This window comes from Canis lupus, chromosome 20 (assembly GCF_011100685.1).
Source record: "Canis lupus familiaris isolate Mischka breed German Shepherd chromosome 20, alternate assembly UU_Cfam_GSD_1.0, whole genome shotgun sequence".
Classification (NCBI taxonomy): domain Eukaryota; kingdom Metazoa; phylum Chordata; class Mammalia; order Carnivora; family Canidae; genus Canis; species Canis lupus.
This window is the reverse complement of record NC_049241.1, coordinates 50,580,046-50,599,758: the sequence shown is the minus strand read 5'-3', so window position 1 is coordinate 50,599,758 and position 19,713 is coordinate 50,580,046. Positions and strand designations below refer to the sequence as shown.

General features: G+C 48.5%; 1 protein-coding gene and 1 long non-coding RNA gene across 9 annotated transcripts in view; one reads left to right on the top strand and one right to left on the bottom strand.

Annotated features, from left to right (window-relative positions):
- SMARCA4 (SWI/SNF related, matrix associated, actin dependent regulator of chromatin, subfamily a, member 4) overlaps positions 1-19,713 on the top strand; it is a 93,502-nt gene that overhangs the window by 69,965 nt on the left and 3,824 nt on the right. For 4 of the 8 annotated variants that reach the window (XM_038567266.1, XM_038567260.1, XM_038567259.1 and 1 more), the window contains 4 exons: positions 20-238; positions 4,342-4,604; positions 18,721-18,829; positions 19,207-19,308. In XM_038567266.1, coding sequence (XP_038423194.1) covers positions 20-238; positions 4,342-4,604; positions 18,721-18,829; positions 19,207-19,308 — 693 coding nt within the window. The remainder of the gene's footprint in view (positions 1-19; positions 239-4,341; positions 4,605-18,720; positions 18,830-19,206; positions 19,309-19,713) is intronic. The other 4 variants (XM_038567262.1, XM_038567264.1, XM_038567261.1 and 1 more) reach the window with 3 other exon arrangements.
- LOC119864744 lies at positions 10,087-19,479 on the bottom strand. Its single transcript, XR_005375122.1, has 3 exons — positions 14,503-19,479; positions 13,023-13,106; positions 10,087-11,352 (listed from the first exon to the last, which is right to left on the bottom strand). It is a non-coding gene; the product is annotated as an uncharacterized LOC119864744 (long non-coding RNA).

Below are 19,713 nucleotides of genomic sequence, written 5' to 3'. Positions count from 1 at the left end.
CCTGCCCTACACCTCCCAGCGCATGGACCTAGACCGCAGGCGCGAGGAGGCCCGAAATCCCAAGCGGAAGCCACGCCTGATGGAGGAGGATGAGCTTCCTTCATGGATCATCAAGGACGATGCTGAGGTGGAGCGGCTGACCTGTGAGGAAGAAGAAGAGAAAATGTTTGGCCGTGGCTCCCGCCATCGCAAGGAGGTGGACTACAGCGACTCGCTGACTGAGAAGCAGTGGCTCAAGGTACATGCTGGAGAGGGCCGGCCAGGGGCAGGGTCAGGAGAGCAGAGGTTCAGCTACTGTGCCGTGGGGCTCATCCAAAACCTGAGCAGATTCCCTTTAGCCATTCTCAGTAGCAACACCTGATGTGGGGTCAGGTTGCTCCATTCCTCCTGACCTGGCATGGGAGGGAGTGTGCACGTAGTCCCCTGGGGAGCTCAGAACTCACCAATGGGTGTAACCAGCCTTCCAAGTGCTTGTCATTAGGAAACTCAGTGATGAGTCATCAGAGCGAATTGCCTTGTCATGTGGTTGGGAGAGCCAGCGGGGGTCAGGCAACCCCACTTTGGGCATGTCGACCACAGGGCTGGACCCCTCAGCCATCTCTGGGAGGAGGAGGGAGCAGACTCCACCGAGGCTCACAGTTGCAGCTGCTCCCAGGTGACACACGCAGGGTTTTTAGCAGATGGCACTTGGGTCCCTGACAGCAACAGGTGTAGGTGGCTGAGTCAGGGCTGTGGATGTCTGGTAGGCCCACAGGCCGGCAGCACTGGGATTGTGGTGACATGTCAGGGTTAGGGCTTTGACTGCAGAGGTAATGACTGGGAATCCAGCCCTATAGTTTCATAAAAATGGCCCATGAAGCAACCCTTCCCAGAGGGCAGGTGGTGGCATTCAGCTGTGCCTGGCTGATTGGCACAGTCCAGAATGGATGATGTTACTTGCCTAGGCCTCTGGTCATGTTTCCTGAGTTTCCTCTTGATTCACCTGTGGCCCCAGTGCTCCCACAGTCCATGAGGTCAGGTAGCTCTGGCCCTATCCTGGAACCTCAGAACAGCCCAGACTAGTGAGCTCACCTGGTGAGCTGTGCCAGACGGGGCCATGTGACCTTCGGGTGGGAGGCAGGTGGTTCTCCTGCTCCTCACCCATCAGCCCTGAGCTCCAGGGACAAGAAAACCCCTAGAGATGAATATATGCCCAAGCACAGATATGTGCAGCTCCCATGGCTCTGCAGTTTTGAGACACAGATACCTTTTAAAAACAGTTGCCTGTATGCTAATAACATTTTGTGTACATGTTTCTTTTTTTTTAATGTACTTTATATACCACTTTATACACATTATATACCACTTATTATGAATTCAGGTTGTACAGTTCAGTAGTTTTTAGTGTTTTCAGAGTTGTGCAGTGATCACCACAAATTAGCTTTAGAACATTCTTGTCACCTCAGAAAGAAGCCTTGTCCTCTTTAGCTCTCTTCCTGTCCCTTTATTCCCCCTAGCTCTGGTTCTGGACATTTCATATAAATAGAGGGATGTATCCTACCTTTGGAGTCTGGCTTCTACTTTGAAATAGGCAAAGTATCTTCAAAGTTCATCTGCGTGGGAGCAAGTACCCTCCCTTCTCCAGGCTGAGTAACATTCTCTTGTACAGACCACACAGTGCTGTCTTTGTTCATTGGTAGACAGTTGGCCTATTTTCCATCTCTGGGCTGCTATGAATAATACTGCTATGAACATCGGTAGACAAGATTTTGTGAGGATGTGTGTTGTGATCTCTGTTGCATAAATACCTAGAAATAGAATTGCTGAATCAAATGGTAAATTTTTTTGCTTAATCTATTGAGGAACTGCCAGTCTGTTTTCCAAAGCAGCCACGCTATTTTACATTCCTACCAGCAGTGTGTGACTGTTGCAATTTCTCCGGTTTGTCACCTGTCCTTTTGATTATAGCCGTTGTAATGGGCATGCAGCAGTAACCTTATTGTGATTTTTAATTGCATTTTTTCAGTGGCTAATGGTGTTGGGCATCCCCTGATGTGTTTGTTGGTCATTTGTGTATCTTCTTTATTGGATGTGTGATTCATAGATTTTTTTTCCTCCTATTTTGTGGGTTATTGTTTTACCTTTTTGATGAGGCTCTTTGAAGCACATTTTAAATTTTGACAAACTCCAGCATACCTGTTTTTCTGATATATCAGAGAAACCACTGAGAAATGTAAGAGTACAAAGATTTACTCCTGTGTTTTGTTTTGCTTTGTTCAAGAGTTTTAGCCTTTACATTTAAGCCCATGCATGATCTGAGTAGTTTTTCTTTAGGATGTGAGGTTAGGGTCCAACTTCATTCTTTCACAAGCAGATGTCCAATTTTTCCGGCCCCATTGTCAAAAAGACTATTTTTTCCCCACAGAGCACATGCCTTTTTGTATGTCATGCTCAGTAAGAATTTGCATTAATTTTTAAAAAATACATTTACCCAAAAGAGCCATTCTCTTTTCTTAGTGGTGGCGCCATGTAGCTGGGCCCACTTTTCTGGCAGCCACTCTGGTGCCACATGTACCAAAATCTCTTTAGAATGGCGCTGGCTCTTGCCCTGCTAGGCTGATCTAGCTGCCTGAGACTTGGGACCAGAGAACCTATCGTTGCTTTCCTAGGGTAGCTATAACAAGGACTGCAAACTGGGTGACTTAAAACCGTAGCAATTTATTCTCTCAGAGTTCTGAAGGTTTGGAGTCTTGAAGTCAGGGTATCAGCAAAAAAGACCCTTTTCCCTCTGAAGATTCTAGGGGAGGATCCTTTCTTGCCTCTTCCAGCTTACTGGAGGCCCAGGCATTCCTTGGCCTGTGGCTACATCACCCATCACCCCAGTCTGCCTCCATCTTACATGGCCTGTCCCCCATGCATCTTTGTATCTTTTCCTATCTCTCATGGGGTCGTTCTTATTGGAGTCAGAGCCTGCCCTGACATAGGATACCTTCATTTTTGCTTTTTAAGTAGTTACATCTGTAAAGATTCTCTTTTGAAATAAGATTATGTTCTGAAGCTCCAGGTGAATGTGAACTTTGGGGGACGCTCTTCAACCCACTATATCTGCCCTGGGCTCGCAATGCACACCATCCCCCAGGCCGACCTTAGAGTCCCTACTGCCTGCCCTACGCTCTTCATGCTGTTCCTTTGGCCTGGACGCCTTACACACCCCCACTCTTCAGATCTCAGCCTAAGTGCCACCTCTTCTGAGATGCTACCCTGACCCCCAGCCAGGCCACATCTGCTCCACCATCAGTACACCACTCACTCTCGTTCCTGGCAGTCAACACACTTGTCATCATGTTTGTAAGATACTTGTCTGCTTACTGTGTCCCCTCCATGAGGGTTTTTTTCCACGCTGTGTCCTCAGTGCCTGGCCCTGTGCCCTGCTCACAGTCACAGCTGTTAAATGTGAGGTGGATGACCAGAACATCCCTTTGAGTCCCACCCCCACTCCCTTTTCTGATTACAAGCTCCCCTGGAAACATGGCTTTTCATTCTCTTTACTTATGGGGGTAAAAATGTGCAAATTAGTCATTATTACTGGGAATTAATAAATTGGTATTGTTCAAAAATTAGTTTTGTTCACATTCAGGTCCTTCTCAACAGTTCCACTTCAAGGAATTTCTGTACAAATAATATGGCTGTCCGTCATAGCATTACTTAGACTAGCACCCCTCCCCCAAATGGAAACAGCCAAAATGCCCAAGAACACGGGAAGGTTAAATGAGGGTGTGTTGTGCCATGAAATACTAAACAGACATTAAAAATTATGTTGCAGAAAAGCGGCAGGAAGTACATCCAGGACATAGTAAGCAAAAACCTGAGTCCTGATATGGCATGTGGACATGACTGTAGTGCTCTCGGTCCTGCACACATATGTGGGAAGGGCCGGGAGAGTCCTGGCAATAGATGGTGGTGATGGCTCCGCACAGTGTGAACATACCTAATGCCTCCAAAGTGCACACTTAAAAATAGTGAAGTGGTCACTTTTGTGTTATGTGCATTTTATCAGTTTTTAAGTAAAATGCAGAGAATCTAGAGCAGAAGTATTTAGAGTGTCACCTCCAGGTGGAGGGATTCCAGGGTCAAGTCTTTGGGTTCCCTTCAGTGGGATATGCCTCTATAATTGGTAAAGAAATCCAACTGTTGATTTTTTAAGAACAGGCCTAGGCAGGGAACACCCTGGGGAGGCAGAGCTAGCCTGTCATGGAGCCTGCCTGGGGCCCCACTGTGTCCTGCCCAGCTGGGCCCTGCAGGTTTGCGCCACGGCCTTTGCTTGTCAACCTCGGTGCTGGCTGTCCTATTTTACCACTATTGACCCTGAAGGCCATCGAGGAGGGCACGCTGGAGGAGATCGAAGAGGAGGTCCGGCAGAAGAAATCGTCTCGGAAGCGCAAGCGGGACAGTGACGCCGGCTCCTCCACCCCAACCACCAGCACCCGCAGCCGTGACAAGGACGACGAGAGCAAGAAGCAGAAGAAGCGTGGCCGGCCACCTGCCGAGAAGCTCTCCCCAAACCCTCCCAACCTCACCAAGAAGATGAAGAAGATCGTGGATGCTGTGATCAAGTACAAGGACAGGTAAGCCAAGGAGCACAAGTGGGTGGGCACTAGGGTGTCCTCAGAGGTGCCTCATCTGGCCTTACGTTGTGCCTGTGAGCCACTTATTGGGGTATTCACTCCACAGACATTAGTGACCTGTCTTTGTATCGTCGTGCCTGCCTTTGTGGAACTCACATTCTGCAAGAGGGAAGTACAGAGCATTAGCCGTGGTGAGAGGAAAGAGAAAGCATTATAGGGAGATGGAGCCATGGGGGAATGTTTTCAAGGTTGGTGACATTTGAAGGGTAGCCTTGAGGAATGGAGGTCTGGGGACAGGTGCTCCAACAGAGGCTGGAGCTGGTGGAGAGGCCTCAGGAGGCCAGTGACGGGCAAGGTGGAATGGGAGGGACCCGTGCTGGGATGGGCACCAATCACACACCTGGTGGACTGTGGTGAGAGGGCCCATGTGGCAGGAGCCAAGACCAAGTAGCGTTTCCTTCTCTCGAGTTCCCACCTTCTCCCCACACCTAAATGACATGCAAGCCCGGTTCTTACCCTGGGCCATCACTGTTGGGCCACATGTTGAGAAAACAAAACAGGCTCCGGTCCAGGATCTGGGGTCCCTGCCCTGACAGATACCAAATAGGAAACTGCAGCATATCTGTTTGTGGGTCACAAGTACCATTTAAATAAGAAAAGTTCTCCCAAGCCCTCCAAGGGAGTGTGTGTACGTCCTGCCAGTTCGGGGTAGGTCGTGTGGAGCAGCAGGAGCTGGTTACAGGTGTGAGGACTGCATGTTGCTCAAGGCTCAGTGCGTTCTGCTCCCCAGTGTATGTACCATCCTGGTGCATACAGGCCGATGCAGCTGTCCCAGTCGTAGGAGGGTTGTCGAGCCTAATTGTAGAGTAACACGTGGCAGTTAGCCACTAAGCAAAGTCAGGGTAAATTGTCATCTGTAGGAGGGAAAAGTGTCATGGTATAAGCCCTCGGTGCCTCTCTCAGTGGAGAGGCTCTTAGCAAGTATGAAATTTTGCTTGGTGATGATTGTAGTACCCAATAAAGGATACAAATTGCCCTTTAAAAAAGAATCTTTTATTATTAAAAGAGAAACAGGTGAGTAAGTGAGAAAGACCTTACCCTAAAAATGTGACATCTGAATCGGAGGAAAAAATACTGAGCTGATCTGCAAACTTCAGCTTTGAGGCAAATTCCACAAAGGAAAAAAATGGAAGAGTCAACAATTATTTGAAATATAAATGTGTAAAAATCCAATGAAAAATGATTCATCCCAGTGTTTTTTCCCCAATGTTCTTGTGAGGGAGGTTTAAAATTATCAAAATGAAGAAGACCCTTGAAGGCAGGGAACAAGGATGCACTTTTGAAAAAGTCATGCTGATCTTTTGGATATCCAAATGGAGATGAACCTTATCCCTACCCAACACCTTATACATGTGTTTATTTGAAATGGAGATGTAAATGTGAAAGGTAAAACAAAGTTCTAGAAGAAGGCATTGATGAAAATCTTCATGACCTCAGTGTAGGTGTAGACTTCCTGAATAGGACACAAGCACCACTAATCATAAGAGACTCATAAAGTAGACTTCATTAAAATTAAGAACATCTGTTCATCCAAGGATACCCTCACGAAGCCAGTGATTACTCGTACCAACTGAAATTTTTAAATGGGCAAAAGCCATGGACAGACCTCTCCTGGAAGGAGATACCCCAGTAACCAATCAGCATGTGAAAAGGTGCTCAGGATCACTGCATCGACATCATAACATCAAGGTAATGCACAATAGAGGCACCTGGGTGGCTTAGACAGTTAAGCATCTGCTTTCAGCTGGGGTCATGATCCCAGGGTGCTGGAATTGAGCCCCACATCGTGCTCCTTGTTCAGCGGGGAGCCTGCCTCTCCCTCTCCCTCTGCCTGCTGTTCCCCCTGCTTGTGCGTGCTCTCTCTCAAATAAGTAAAGTAAAATCTTAAAAAAAAATTAAAAAGGTAACACAGTAAAACCAGAGACGCCTCTATACACCCACCAGAATGCCTAAAACTCCTTTAAGTGTTGACATGGAGTGGTTGGACTTCACATGCTACTTATGGGAGCAGACCATTCTTTGACACTAAACTTTCTGACCCAGAGACTCTAATCCTAGTCGTAAACCAGAGATTGCTGAGCACCTGTGTCCACCAAAAGACACATATAAGCACATACATAGCAGCCTTGATCATGACTGTCCCAAATGAAACAGCCCAGTGTCCATCCATAGGAAAACATATCAGTGGTGGCCTAATCAAAGAGCAGAATTCTAACCACCACCAGCACAGGCATTCCGCCATTCCCCAGGAGAATCTTACAGTCATTTTCTTGGCAGAAAAAAGCCAGACACTAACAAGTAACTACTGGATGTTTCCTAAAGTTACAGGAAGTTGGAAAGCTAATCCATGGTGATCGGTGAGGAGCAGTGGTTACCTCGAGACATGAAAACGTTCATCAGGATAAACATTTGATAAGCATACTTTCCTATAGTATGTTACACTTCTGTATTAAAAAAGTCAGGAAATAAGACACTTGGAAACAGCATCCTCAACTTGTCGATAAGGTCTTAGATATTTTCAAACTTAAAAAAAAAATGTCTATTTTTTAGTCATCTTGTGACTTTCTGCAAAAGTCCCCTGAGCATCAGCCTTAGCCTGTATCACGGGAGAAAAGAGGAAATGACTGCCCTAGCTGCTGTGAACAGCTATTCTTTGAGCATGTGCAAGATGGGGTAGTAAGTCATGCCTGAAACTAAAACTGGCTCTCAGGGCTCCATGACCCCTTGTTGAGACTGTTCTCCTGCAGGAGGCTGAGATCCTGTTTGATGAAGCCCCAACTCTGAAGCCACAGAGCTGCACTCCCAGCTGGCATGAAACCAGTGTGGCTGGACACCTCATTAGAGGGTTTACATTTACCCCGAGTCTTCCTGGAATGGGTGGCATCACAGATATGGGAGTTCTCCATTACAGTAGAAGGAAATGTAAAGAAGTTACAAATGGAACAGTATAAAAGGTCATTAAAGGAAGCCTCTCACATGCTGATATTGAGAAATCCTTGGTTTGCAATTGAAGTGGGTCCATCTGCTTGCTACTTTGCCAGTGGCCCCTAGGAAAAGATCAATCAGGGCACATAGACTTGGGAATTAATGTTTTCCTGCTTGAAAAGTTACCTCATAGCAAATCCTTTCAAAGATGACATATAGGTGAAAGGCCAACTTATTTAATGGATATTTTTGACATTCTTTAACATATTAAATTCAAAACCACAGGGAAAACAATCACACGGTTCACCCTGTTGTGAGACTGGGTGAGAAGTGAGACTACCCTCACTCTTGATACCAACTACACAGTTCAGGGATCCCAGACCACTCTTAAGCTTGCTCAAGGACTCTGAAAGCTGTTAAACTCATAATTATGGTTTGTTACAGTGAAAGGACAAGGCCTGGCATCAGGGCGCAGCGTCCAGGGGAGTTCTGTATGTGGAGCTTCCAGCTGTCCTCTCCCCAGGGCATCGCCAGCAGCACTGACTTTCCTGACTGCATTAGGAGATAAGACCCATGGAGCACTGCCAACCAAGGAAGGCTGGAGGTCTAGAGTTTTTATTGGAACTATTCACAGAGACACAGCTGACCACTGACATGGCTGGCCTCAGTTTCTAGCTCCTCTGTGGATTGAGCAGATGCCACATGACCCATCACTCCTGTCTTAAATCACGGTCTTAGACTCTCTGGGGTAGAGGGCCCCAGCTAATACAAAGGCAGCCCAGAAGGCAAGGCATTGCCAAGGCTAAGAGAGCATCTCCCAGGAGCCCAGTGCAAAGGTCAGGCCTCTCTTTGGATCAGGTTAAATTCTAATGGCACACTCAAGAGGTACCTGGAAGGTTCTGAGGGACCAGACACTATACCACACCAAAGAGAACCAAAGTAGTTCCAAACTGAATTTGGAAGTAGCCTATATCACACACTTTCTTGTCTCAGACTTCCAATATAGCTCATTTCCAGAAGAGAAAATGAGGCATTTATATTTTTTTTAATTTTTTTAACTTTCTAGAACATTTTAATTAGTTGAATTCTATATTTGAGTTAAACATGGAGCCCGAAAAGAGAACAAATCGTACAGCTCAGTTGTCCCTGGACGCCAGCAGATGATCACAGGATGTTGTCAGCATTTGGATTCGATATGTCCCAAGTCTGCCTTGCTGAGCAAGAGGACCTGGTGCTGCTGTTTCAGTGCCCAGTGCTCATAGGAGCCGGGCTTGTGTCTCCATGCAGTGACTCGAGAGTAGTAGCTGCTGTGTGAGCGGGGCCACCCTTCTGTCAGTGGGCATCGCTCCAGGTGTTGCTTTTGATTACATATTTCAAGATCTCCCCCAGCTGTATTTAAATATCTCAGTGCAGTCACATTTGATATTATCTTTGTACTTCCATCCAAGTCCACATACAGGTACCATCCTGATCTGAAAGCTTTTGTTCCCTTCCTACCTGTACAGATTCAGGACTGCCATGCCCGGGGCCCCCTACTATCTAGTGCGGCATGAAGAAGTGTGCCACATAAGCAGAGCCTGAGGATAAGCAGGGCCCTTCCAGGGGCAGGGAAGAAAAGAGTGTCATGGGCAAAGGGGGCAACATATGCAGAGACATATGCCATACCCTGAGGCCGAGGGTATGGGCATCCTGTGTGCAGAGAAAGCCAGCTGAGGCAGTAGGTTGTCATGGGCTGAGCCCACATGCAGGACCTCACAGGGCTCCTTCTCCCTGGTGCTTGGAATCTCAGACTGCATCGAGGAACCCTTTGGTTACCAGCCAGAATTGGAACCAGAATTAAGAAAGAATGTTGGAGGTAGGGATTTTTTCTTTAAAATCTAAACATGCAAATACATTAGGCACAGATTCCCGGGCAGGTTGGGACCTTGTCAAGGGGCTGTGTGTGCTGCCAGCTGGTGTCTTCATCCCTTAATCCTCCATAGGGAACCGGCAGCAGGTAGCCAAGGCAGTGTCTGCAGATGCTAGTCAGTAGGTGAGTGCTCTGGAGCATATACCTTGTGCTTTGGGGAAGATTTTACAGAACCGTCTCTGGTTGGAGGAGCCATTTAAGCAGGCAGGCTTCAGAGGACCCTTCATAGCACCTGTGCTCCCCACTGGGCTTTTGAGCTCGACCATTACTAGCTATAGGGCAGAATCACGGTTCTTGTGAAGACCACATGCTGGGCAGTAGAGGGTCAGCGCCAGGTTTTCTGAACTTGATCATACTGACACAAGAGAATGTTTCTGTTCTTAGGAGATCCTCGCAAGTTACTCTCGATTGCTTAGAAAGATGGGTGTGTACAGACTGCCCAGACTAAGCCTCCCTTGGCTGAGCCCCACTGAGCAGACCCTCAGGGTTCCCTTACCCTTTTTCCCCTGCCAGTAGGCAGCAACTTTATTTTATTTTTTTAAAGATTTTATTTATTTATTCATGAGAGAGACAGAGAGAGAGAGCCAGAGACACAGGCAGAGGGAGAAGCAGGCTCCACGCAGGGAACCTGACGTGGGACTCGATCCCAGGTCCCTAGGATCATGCCCTGGACTGAAGACGGTGCTAAACCACTGAACCACCCAGGCTGCCCGAGGCAGCAGCTTTAAAAGAGCTGAAGGCTTGAGTATCACAGAGATCTGGGTTTACCATCCATCTCCCTGCCTCGGTTTCTGGGTCCTCAGCATAGAAGTAGAATCCCCCAAATGGAATTATAGAGACCCCCAAATGAGAGATCATGGGCCAGGCATGCCGCCTAGAAACCAGCCCTAAACTTAGCGTTGTAGATGATGAAGGGCCCTGGCCACATCTGTGATGGCAGCCTCAGCCTGGGCCTGGCAGCCACTACCTAAAACTTGTTAGCACTTTCCCCTTACCTTTACAGGGGCCCTGTGTTTCCCTATTGAGAATCAGAGAGCTGATGACTCTTGGGAGTTGAAAGGTTTGTACGTTGATTTGTGACAAAAACAGGCAATGTAGCAAGCCCCAGGAAAGTTTGTCTGGCTAAAGCATTCCCCAGGAAAGGTAATTAACTGCCAGTGGCTCCAGTCCCCTTGAGGGAAAAGAGTAAAGGGTGAGCAGCCTGGGAGCCCTTTCAGAGGGGATCAGAGAGGCCTCAGGATTCTCCAGCCTCAGCCATTGGAAAGCTGTACAGCCCTTCCTCTAGAGCCCAACCTCAGACTGGACCCACTTCAAGAGGAGAAGCTAGCCCTCTGGGTCTGGGTCTAGAGTCAGCATTTTCTGCTTGGCACTCAGCCGAGAGCCTGTCCTGAGAAACAGCAAGGTGATAGGTCTTAAGAAAAGTGCTGATACCTATCATTAAGGCCCAGGCCAACCTGATGTAGATGCAGGCCAGGCTGAGGGCCCAATGGGGCTCTAAGCCACAGAAGGATTAGCCCCAGCAGCCTTGTCGAGTTGTGCAGTTCTGAGGCCACCACCAACTTTGCTAGATGAAGTTGCATCTGCCTTGTTTGTCATCCTGCCGGTTCCACCCTTAGACTTCATTCCCTGCTGATGATGTATTGCCACAGTGCAGTTGGATCACACCAAAGAAAACAGGACGGCTGTCTAGGAACGGTCTTAAAACTAGAATTACATATAAGCTCAAAACAGGACGGGTACAGACACCGGATCCCAGAAATAAATTTTGGGTGAACAAGTTGCACCCTCCACCTTCCTCACAGTCCTGCGTGAGATCCTTCTAAAGTGCTTGTGCATTTCAGCAAGTGTGTCCTCCTGTATGCAGGAAAAACAATAAAGAAATGGTCACGAAAATAGAAGATAATCAACAAGTAAGACAGGAAGTTTCCTATAAAAGGAAAATTCAAAATCTCTGGAAAAGGAAAAAAAAAAAACTAACAAACTAGAGGGTGAATAAAAAGGTCCCAGGTCAAATAAATGAGAAACCACAAAATAGGTAATTTTAAAATAAAGCTAAAAGACAGCTAGCTAAAAGAATTAAAAGGTTAAAGTTCCAAGGTGAAACTAGTTAAAAACGTTAGTTAACTGATGTTAAAAGTTAGGGAAGGAAGAGTGGGTGTGAGGGCCTCGGGCAGGTGTGGAGGTGGGTCTTTCAGCTCCCACTGGACCAAGAAACCCCAGCACCCTTGGTTCCAGTAGGGTCATCCAGCGATCTCTTCCATTTCAGAGGGGGCTTTGGGGCTTCCATTGCTGTGAGCCCCTCAGCACTCCAGGGGCTCCCAGAAGTACCAGCAGGCTGCTAATACGACTCATTCCAGTCAGGAAACACGCTTCTCAAGGCCCCAGTGACCCAGGCCCACAGATGGTGGCCCCAGTCCCCCTACACTTTCATAACCAGTTCCACCTGCCTCTGGCCATGGCTCCTGGGGGAGCTGGGCTGGCTTTGCCTATTGTTTTCACCTTCTCTCATCCCGAGAAATGTTCTTTGCAGTGCCATGAACAGGTCATGGGCTTCCAGCTCTTTGTCCTCGTCACTCACAGCTAATGTCTTCTGAGCTCTTGCCACCGCAGGGCATGGTGCAAGGCCTTGTAACATTCATGGTCTGCTTGGGGAAGCTGTGCGGACATGCAAAGTAGGTGCCAACAGCTAGCCTAACACAGGGATTGCCCTTTTGGCAGATAGAGGCTCTTCATAAAGAACTTGTAACTAAGTACATCAGATTTCTCACTTGTCTGATGTTCAAATTTTCCATGATTTTATAACACGTCAAAAAATTGAACCTAGAAAGTAATTGTGTACTAATTAAGCAAAAGAATTAAGTAAAAGAAAAGAAGGTTTCATTATTTCACTTTCAAATTTTATCTATGAAAAACCTTCTGAGATTCTGTTTCAGATAGTTTGCAGTTAAATCAGTTTTGAAACTCCTGAGCCACTTGTATCCAGGACCTTGTAGGCTCAGTTCACTGATCAAGGGTCGAAAGTGAACATGGTCCCGGGGCTTGGTGTTATCACTGATCGATGTCATGGGAAGGTGAACTGAACTGGACTCTAGGAAGGAAAGCAGGGCTAAGAGACAGTCCTTCCTGGCAGACTGGGACCCCCTCCATACTTGGCTCATAGTATATGTCCTATGTACCACCTTCAATTGATTGCTTGTGCCTACCTGAGGGCAAAGGAATAATGCTCTGATCTACTTGCATGTCTGCACTGGTCAGAGGATGAGAACATGAGGACACCAGGCAGTATGTTGCCTTCCCCAATATGGACAGTCATTCTGTTGTTTTTAGAATTCATATCAATGGTGAACCAGCAAAAGAATAAATCTGGCCCGCTGGCTGTATGTGTATCACCTGTGAATTAAGATTTTTCTTTGAAGAAGATTTTAGAAAAATCAGAAGAATAATAACATTCCATTGACGTGAAATTGTAGGAATTCACTTTTCATTGTTTATAAAAAAGTTTTATAGGAATACCCAAAGCTCACTTTTCTGTGTCTTGTCTGTGGCTACTTCTGTGCAACCGTGGCAGAGTTGAGTAGTTGTGACAGAGATGGGATGGCCCACAAAACCTGAAAGATTTACACAGGTTACAGAAAAAGTTTGCTGACCCTTGATTTCATGTAACATATGAGAAAGGGTGGGAGGGATCCCTGAGTTGGTTGTAGGGGGTGACCTGTGATCAAGCCCTGCCTGCCTGCCAGCTCTCATTGCCTCTGTGGTTTCTCCATCTGTTGGAAAGGGACCTGGGTGGATGACCTCTTCAATGTAGAGACTTTGTGGTTTTGTCCCATTTGGGGGGCTCTTGGTCTATTGTGATTCTCTTGATTCTTCCTCTGCATGTTGTAATTTTGTTTTAAGGACACATTGAAGGCACATTTGGAATTTGGGGCTCTGCGTGTCAAGAAGTCAGTTCTAAGATCTTCATGTCTAGGGATTCCCTTCACTGGAAGGCCATAGAGGAGTTAATGAAGACTAGCTTTTGGGGGATGCCTGGGTGGCTCAGTGGTTGAGCATCTGCCTTTGGCTCAGGTTGTGATCCTGGGATCAAGTCCCTGAGGTTCTCCTCAGGGAGCCTGCTTCTCCTTCTGCCTATGGCTCTGCCTCTCTCTGTGTGTCTCTCATGAATAAATTAATAAAATCTGGAAGGATGGAAGGAAGGAAGGAAGGAAGGAAGGAAGGAAAGGAAGAAGGAGAAAGAGAAAGAAAGAGAGAGAAAGAGCAAAAGAAAGAAAGAAAAAGAAAAGAAAGAAAGGAAAGGAGGAAAGAAAGGGAAAGGGGAAGGGAAGGAAGGGAAGGGAAGGAAGGAAGGGGAAGGAAGAAAGGAGGAGGAACGGGAAGGAAGGAAGGGACGGGAAGGGAAAGGGAAGGAAGGACATTAACAGGGAAAGGTTCCTTCAAGGAGGAAAGGAAAAAAGGAAAGGAGATCCCTTCCCTCCCTTTTCCTTTTTCCCTTTTTTTCCCTTCCCCCCGGAAGGGAAGGAAGAAACTAGCTTTTAGGACCTAGAGCTGTCTATCAGCTCTCCCCTTACCCCTTACAGTGACCCATGGCTGCCACCACTCTAGGCTCCCTCTGTCCTGAAGACTTCCCACCCCAAGAAGAAAGCCTCTCCTTCCTCAGCTCCCGATAGCAAGTCACGGGAAGGGCTCTGATTAGCTAGCTTGTGTCCCAGGCCTTTGCCTGGACCCCTCACCAGGGACCAGATGGGTGAAGGTACAGCACTTGGTACCGTGCAAGTCTTGGGGGAGAGGTGGGGACTCAGTGTTGGGCAGTACCACCAAAGCCCTGAGTTGGCAGAGGGGAGGGCCCATTTCCATAGGGAGGCAGACACCATCTGGGTGGGCTGAATAATAAGGGTCTTTACCAGGGCTCTTCAGGCTCCAAGAGGGGCTTGTGAAACTAGACCAGGTCCTACCCCCACAGAGTTAGACTTGTGCCACAGACTTCATTCAGCAAGAAGTGCTCACCGGGCTAGACTTGGGAGGAATTGGGCCTTCAGGCAAAGGGCTTGACCACTCTGGGTCCCAACTGTCTCCTGTCTTACTGTAATGGAGACAGGGCAGTGAACAAGGTAGAAAGAAATTCCTGCTCTGGGAGCTGGCGTCTGGAGGCAGGAGAGTTGCATCCTCATCATTCTCTTTGTCACACACATGCGTGGCAGTGGCTGCTGTTGCCCTTATTGCCAAACCGGGTGACAGCCCAGGCTTCAGTCTGAATGGAGGTCACAGGTCTGTTCCTCACAGCCTCAGGATTTTCTCAAACTCCTTTACTTCCATCCCCACTTCTGCCAGGGCAGCCAGACACAAAGCCAGGACAGAGACAGTTCCAGACCACTCTGCCTGCAGAAGCTTCTTCAGAGCAAGTCTCATAAGACAGGAGGCAGATATGGGCACACAGCAGTGCTCTCTTAGGGCAGGGGGTTTCCTGGTAGTTGCTGCCAGTCTTTTCTGGAACAGGGTCGTGTATAAACAACCATGCAGTGTTGAGGGCAGTGAGGCACCCTTATTCAGAGATGACCTTTGTGACACCCAAGTTTGAACCCTGTTCCTCGACCCTGAAACTTTCACCCTGAGCTATTTCTTCCTTCAATCAGCAAATGTTTATTGAGCACCTATGGTGTACCAGGTGCCAGAGAGAGAGCAGAAAATAAAACAGGCAAGGTCTCTGTCCTTGGGGCTTGTGTTCTGGTTCAGTAAAGACACAGCCACATGGGCTCTGGTAGGAGAAATGGCAGCTGCCATGGACAGACACCAGTCTAGGTGACTGGCTTCATATCTAATAATATAAAGAAGTTGAATTGTCAACCTTTCTAAAAGAAAATGCCTCTGTGACAAGACAGGAGAAACAGCAAGTATAAAAGGCAATATCGGTAAATTGGAATTTGATTACAACTAAGATCTTATCACCCAAAGACACCATCAAGAAAGTAAGAAGACATGCCATAGACTGGAAAAGGCATTTATAATAAACACATCCAACGAAGGACTGTCTGAGGGAGGATAAAGATGTGAATGGATACTGCCTAAAAGAGGTCATCAGGTGGCCATTCCATCTATGAAAGGGTGTCACGTTTCACTGCTTATCAAGGAATTGTGAATTAAAATCACAAGGAGATACCAGTTTGTACCCAGATTGTAGAACAGCTACACCGACAAGGAGTGACAGCAAGTGAAGCTGATAGGATGAGAAGAGCCCATCCAATGGCAGAAGGGTAAGCAGGGGCTCAGCGGCTACTGAAGCTGAGCGCCCCTGCCATGCTTTCCAGCATTTTCACCTCCAGGCGTGTTCCCAAAAGAAGTGCAAGCCAACAGTTGGACGTGAGCATCTGCGGCCACTTGCTTCATGATACTCAAGACCAGCACACCTGGGTACCAGTCAGCAGAAAATGGACAAGCGAACCGTGTGGCATGTGCCCACCACAGGGCATAAGGCAGCTCTTGAGTTGAGTGAGCTGGTGCTGCATGTGCCTACAGGGATGAAGGAGGAGGTCAAACCTGGGAGCTGACCGTGCATGACCCCATAACATCAAGTTCAAGAAGAGGCCTGGCCTACCTCAAGGAGCTGAGCACTGAAAATCCATGCCTTTATCTTTCATCACATTCTTATGATTACTCTCTGTGAGGGGCGGGGAGTGAGGGTTACAGGGAACTTAGGGGGAGCTGACATTTGCTCTGAGGCGATGTGAGGGCTGCAGCTGGGCTTCCCGAGGAGCAGTGGCTTTGATGATTCTGAGGAAGTAGGAGAGAGGGATGCTGATGTCAGACACCAGGGAAGCCCGTCCTGGAGGGCCAAGCTGCCACCAGAGAGACTCTGTTTTATTCCCTGTGAGGTAGGCAGCTGTGACTTGTCCACCTCTAAGTCCACAGAGGTGAGGAGGGCTGGTGAGCAAGCCTGGAAGGCTCTAGGCCCCAAGCCTGCTGCAGCAGCGCCTGGTGGTGGGGTGGGGTGGGGTTTCCAGAGGACTTCCAAGGATTAAAAGTGACATCTCGGCATGTTGGCAACTAAAACTTTATGGCAGTGGATTTGCTGTCTGAGAAAAGGTGGCTCTAAAAGTCCGCCATCGTCTTGGTGCCCTGTCCCTCCATCACGTGCACCCGGTTCCAGGCCATCCATGCTCAGAGCTCATTGCACCAGTGAAGTCAGGCATAGAGTGACCACATAGGTCTGTATTCCTCAATGATGCCACTATTCCAAAGTTTTGTAAGAGGGACCCCGTTGCTTTCCATTCTTTCATGTCTGCCACAGTTTTAGACTGATGGAGGTGAGTGAGTTTTATTACAAAACTTTCCACTTTATTCCAGTACTAGTGTTCCACTTTGTGAGCTCCCTCGAGGGCCGGGCCCTTCATGGATGCCACAGAGGAGCACAAGAATGTGTGACCTGGAGAGCCCAGTCTTAGCACTGTGCAGAGCACACTCCACACCCATTAGTGAGCAGCAAAATGAATTTAGTGGCTCAGCTGGCATTTCTAAAAAGTGAAATAGTGGAGAAAACGGTTCATCTTACTTAGCAAGGGAGACCCCTGTGCAGGGAAACTTCTAGTACTTTACGGTTGTAGGTATATGTCCTGGATCAGAGTGAAAGATGTGACCTCCACTGTGCATCATGGTCAAAAGTATCATGATAGTGCTGTCAAGATGAGAAGGGGGAGCTCCGAGAAGGTTGGGGGGCAGTAGGACATGGAGGTTGGTGAGTGGTGGCTTGCGGCTCAGGTCTGCCTGTCCCAGGTAGAATGTCCAGTGCCTTCTGCTACCAATTCTCGTTTTCAGAGTTCATGTAAACAAGCTCTAGTTGTCTTTGGCCAAACCGCCCACCAGCCTATTCCCAGAGAGGAGGGAAGCCTGCTACTCCAGGGAGGGCATTTTGGGTTTTGGCTGGATGCTGGATGCTCCCAATGTCACGATTGCATTAAGGAGCAGCTTTGCTAGGACTGCCTCCCCGAGGCTGCTCCCGGCTGGGATCCCAGAAGCTTTTTGCCTGTTTGGGCTTCCTGTGCATTGTGAGACCCCTGGGCCCCTTCCCACAGCTGGGGTCTCCTGAGATGCAAGCCTGACAGACAGGAGCTGGAATCTGGTCCTGCACCTTGCTTGCTTTAGACAGATACCACCATTCAGTCCTTCTGTGTGCTGGATACTTGATACACATGTTCCTGCCCAGACACAGCCCACCTCGGGCCTCTGCCTTCCAGCCTTTTTTCCCAGTGTGAAGTGGGGGTGTCAGCCTCCCCCTTCCTTCCAGCTTGTGTTTTCAGCCACATCGTGCCCCATGTTGTATCCAGCTGGTCACAGATAAGGGAGGGCAAGCCACTTGTAGTCAAGCCTTGGAGCAGGGCCTTGACCAACTCACCGGCAGCCTGGACCCCTGGGGCCAGGTCCCTGTCTCCAGTCTCCAAAAAGAGAGACTGTACTCATAAGAGTAGTCTTCTCCTGTCTGCCAGTCCTTGAAGTGCCTGCTCACTCTCTCCTCAGGGAGGCCTGAGGAGTGATGTCCCTTCAAGCTCCTGGCCCCAGACAGATCCAGACCTGGACGTGGCACAGCCTGGTGGCCAAGTGCACGGCACCTGCATATGTGAGGCCCAGGAGACAACACTTAAGACCCTGCCACATCTCAGGGTTGCTCACAGTGTCTTTTCTCTGCTCCCTCGTGAAAAACCAGTACTTTCCCAATTGCAAGAACTAGAAAACCGCTCAGGTCTTCCGCTAGGGTCTTTCCAGGGGGCATTTCTCCTCCACGGGTTTTGCCAAATTCTCTGAAGTTCACTGCTCCTAAGTGCTGCCTATGAGAGACATGCTTGCAAAACTTGCAAAAACTGGTCTCTCTTTGAGAACTGGCACTTACTGCTCCCAACCACCATAAGCAAACTGATTTTTGCAAAGTACATAGGTGTAATCATGATTCTACCTCTTTGGAGTGCCAAGGCTTCTATTGCACAGCATTTGGCAATGTTTCCTCCAGGGGCTTTGGAGGTTGGATGAGGGCAGAGCCTGCGTTCAAATGCATTCCTGGCCTCTCTTTGCATGTTTTCCTCTCAAGAATGTTCCAGAACTCACAAGACAGTACATGTACAGGAAATAACTCCAAAGTGCTTTGAATTTCTCATTCCTCAAGCAATGGGTGGTGGCCAAGTGGGGGCTCCCCCAGCAGGCAGGGCCTGTGAGTGACGCCCACTGTGTCCCACCTTGCAGTAGTAGTGGACGTCAGCTCAGCGAGGTGTTCATCCAGCTGCCCTCCCGCAAGGAGCTGCCCGAGTATTACGAGCTCATCCGCAAGCCTGTGGACTTCAAGAAGATAAAGGTAACCCTGGCATAAGATGTGGGAAGTGGGGATTCTCTACAGGGATGTTTGGGGAATCTGACCCAGTCCCTCCCCAATATGGGCCCCCCCGGGGTGCATGGGAAAGATGACCACAGAGCAGACTGAGCAGAGCCTGGGCTGTCTGGCCGGGATCCTAGTCACAGGCTCTTGGGATTCCTCAGAGCTCCTTCAGGGTTATCCATGGCCTAAGCTTCAGCAGTGCAGCTCTTGTGTTCAGTGGGCCCAGGCTTCCAAGTCTACAGAAGCACCCAAAAGACTGGGCCCATGACCTTATGAGGCAAAGGGATTCCTGGCCTCAAGGTCCCTGGGCACAAGGCAAATTCCCAAGCTAAGGCTGCCTCTCCCATCACCCACAGGAACGCATCCGCAACCACAAGTACCGCAGCCTCAATGACCTGGAGAAGGACGTCATGCTGCTGTGCCAGAATGCTCAGACCTTCAACCTGGAGGGCTCCCTGGTGAGGAGGCACCTGGGTTGGAGGGCACCCACTCCTAATTTTTGCTGTCTTTGCAGCTGGGCTCCAATTAAGCATGCCCCTTGCTCTGTTTTAAATTGACTGGATAAGGGGATCCCTGGATGGCTCAGCAGATAAGCGTCTGCCTTCAGCCCAGGGTGTGATCCTGGAGTCCTGGGATCGAGTCCCACGTCAGGCTTCCTGCATGGAGCCTGCTTCTCCCTCTGCCTGTGTCTTTGCCTCTCTCTCTGTCTCTCTGTCTCTCTCTCTCTGTCTCTCATGAATAAATAAATAAAATCTTTAAAAAATAAATAAAATTTACTGATTAAGGGGTGCCTGGGTTTCTCAGTTGAGCGTCCAACTCTTGATCTGAGCTCAGGTGTTTGTTGATCCCTCAGGTCATGAGTT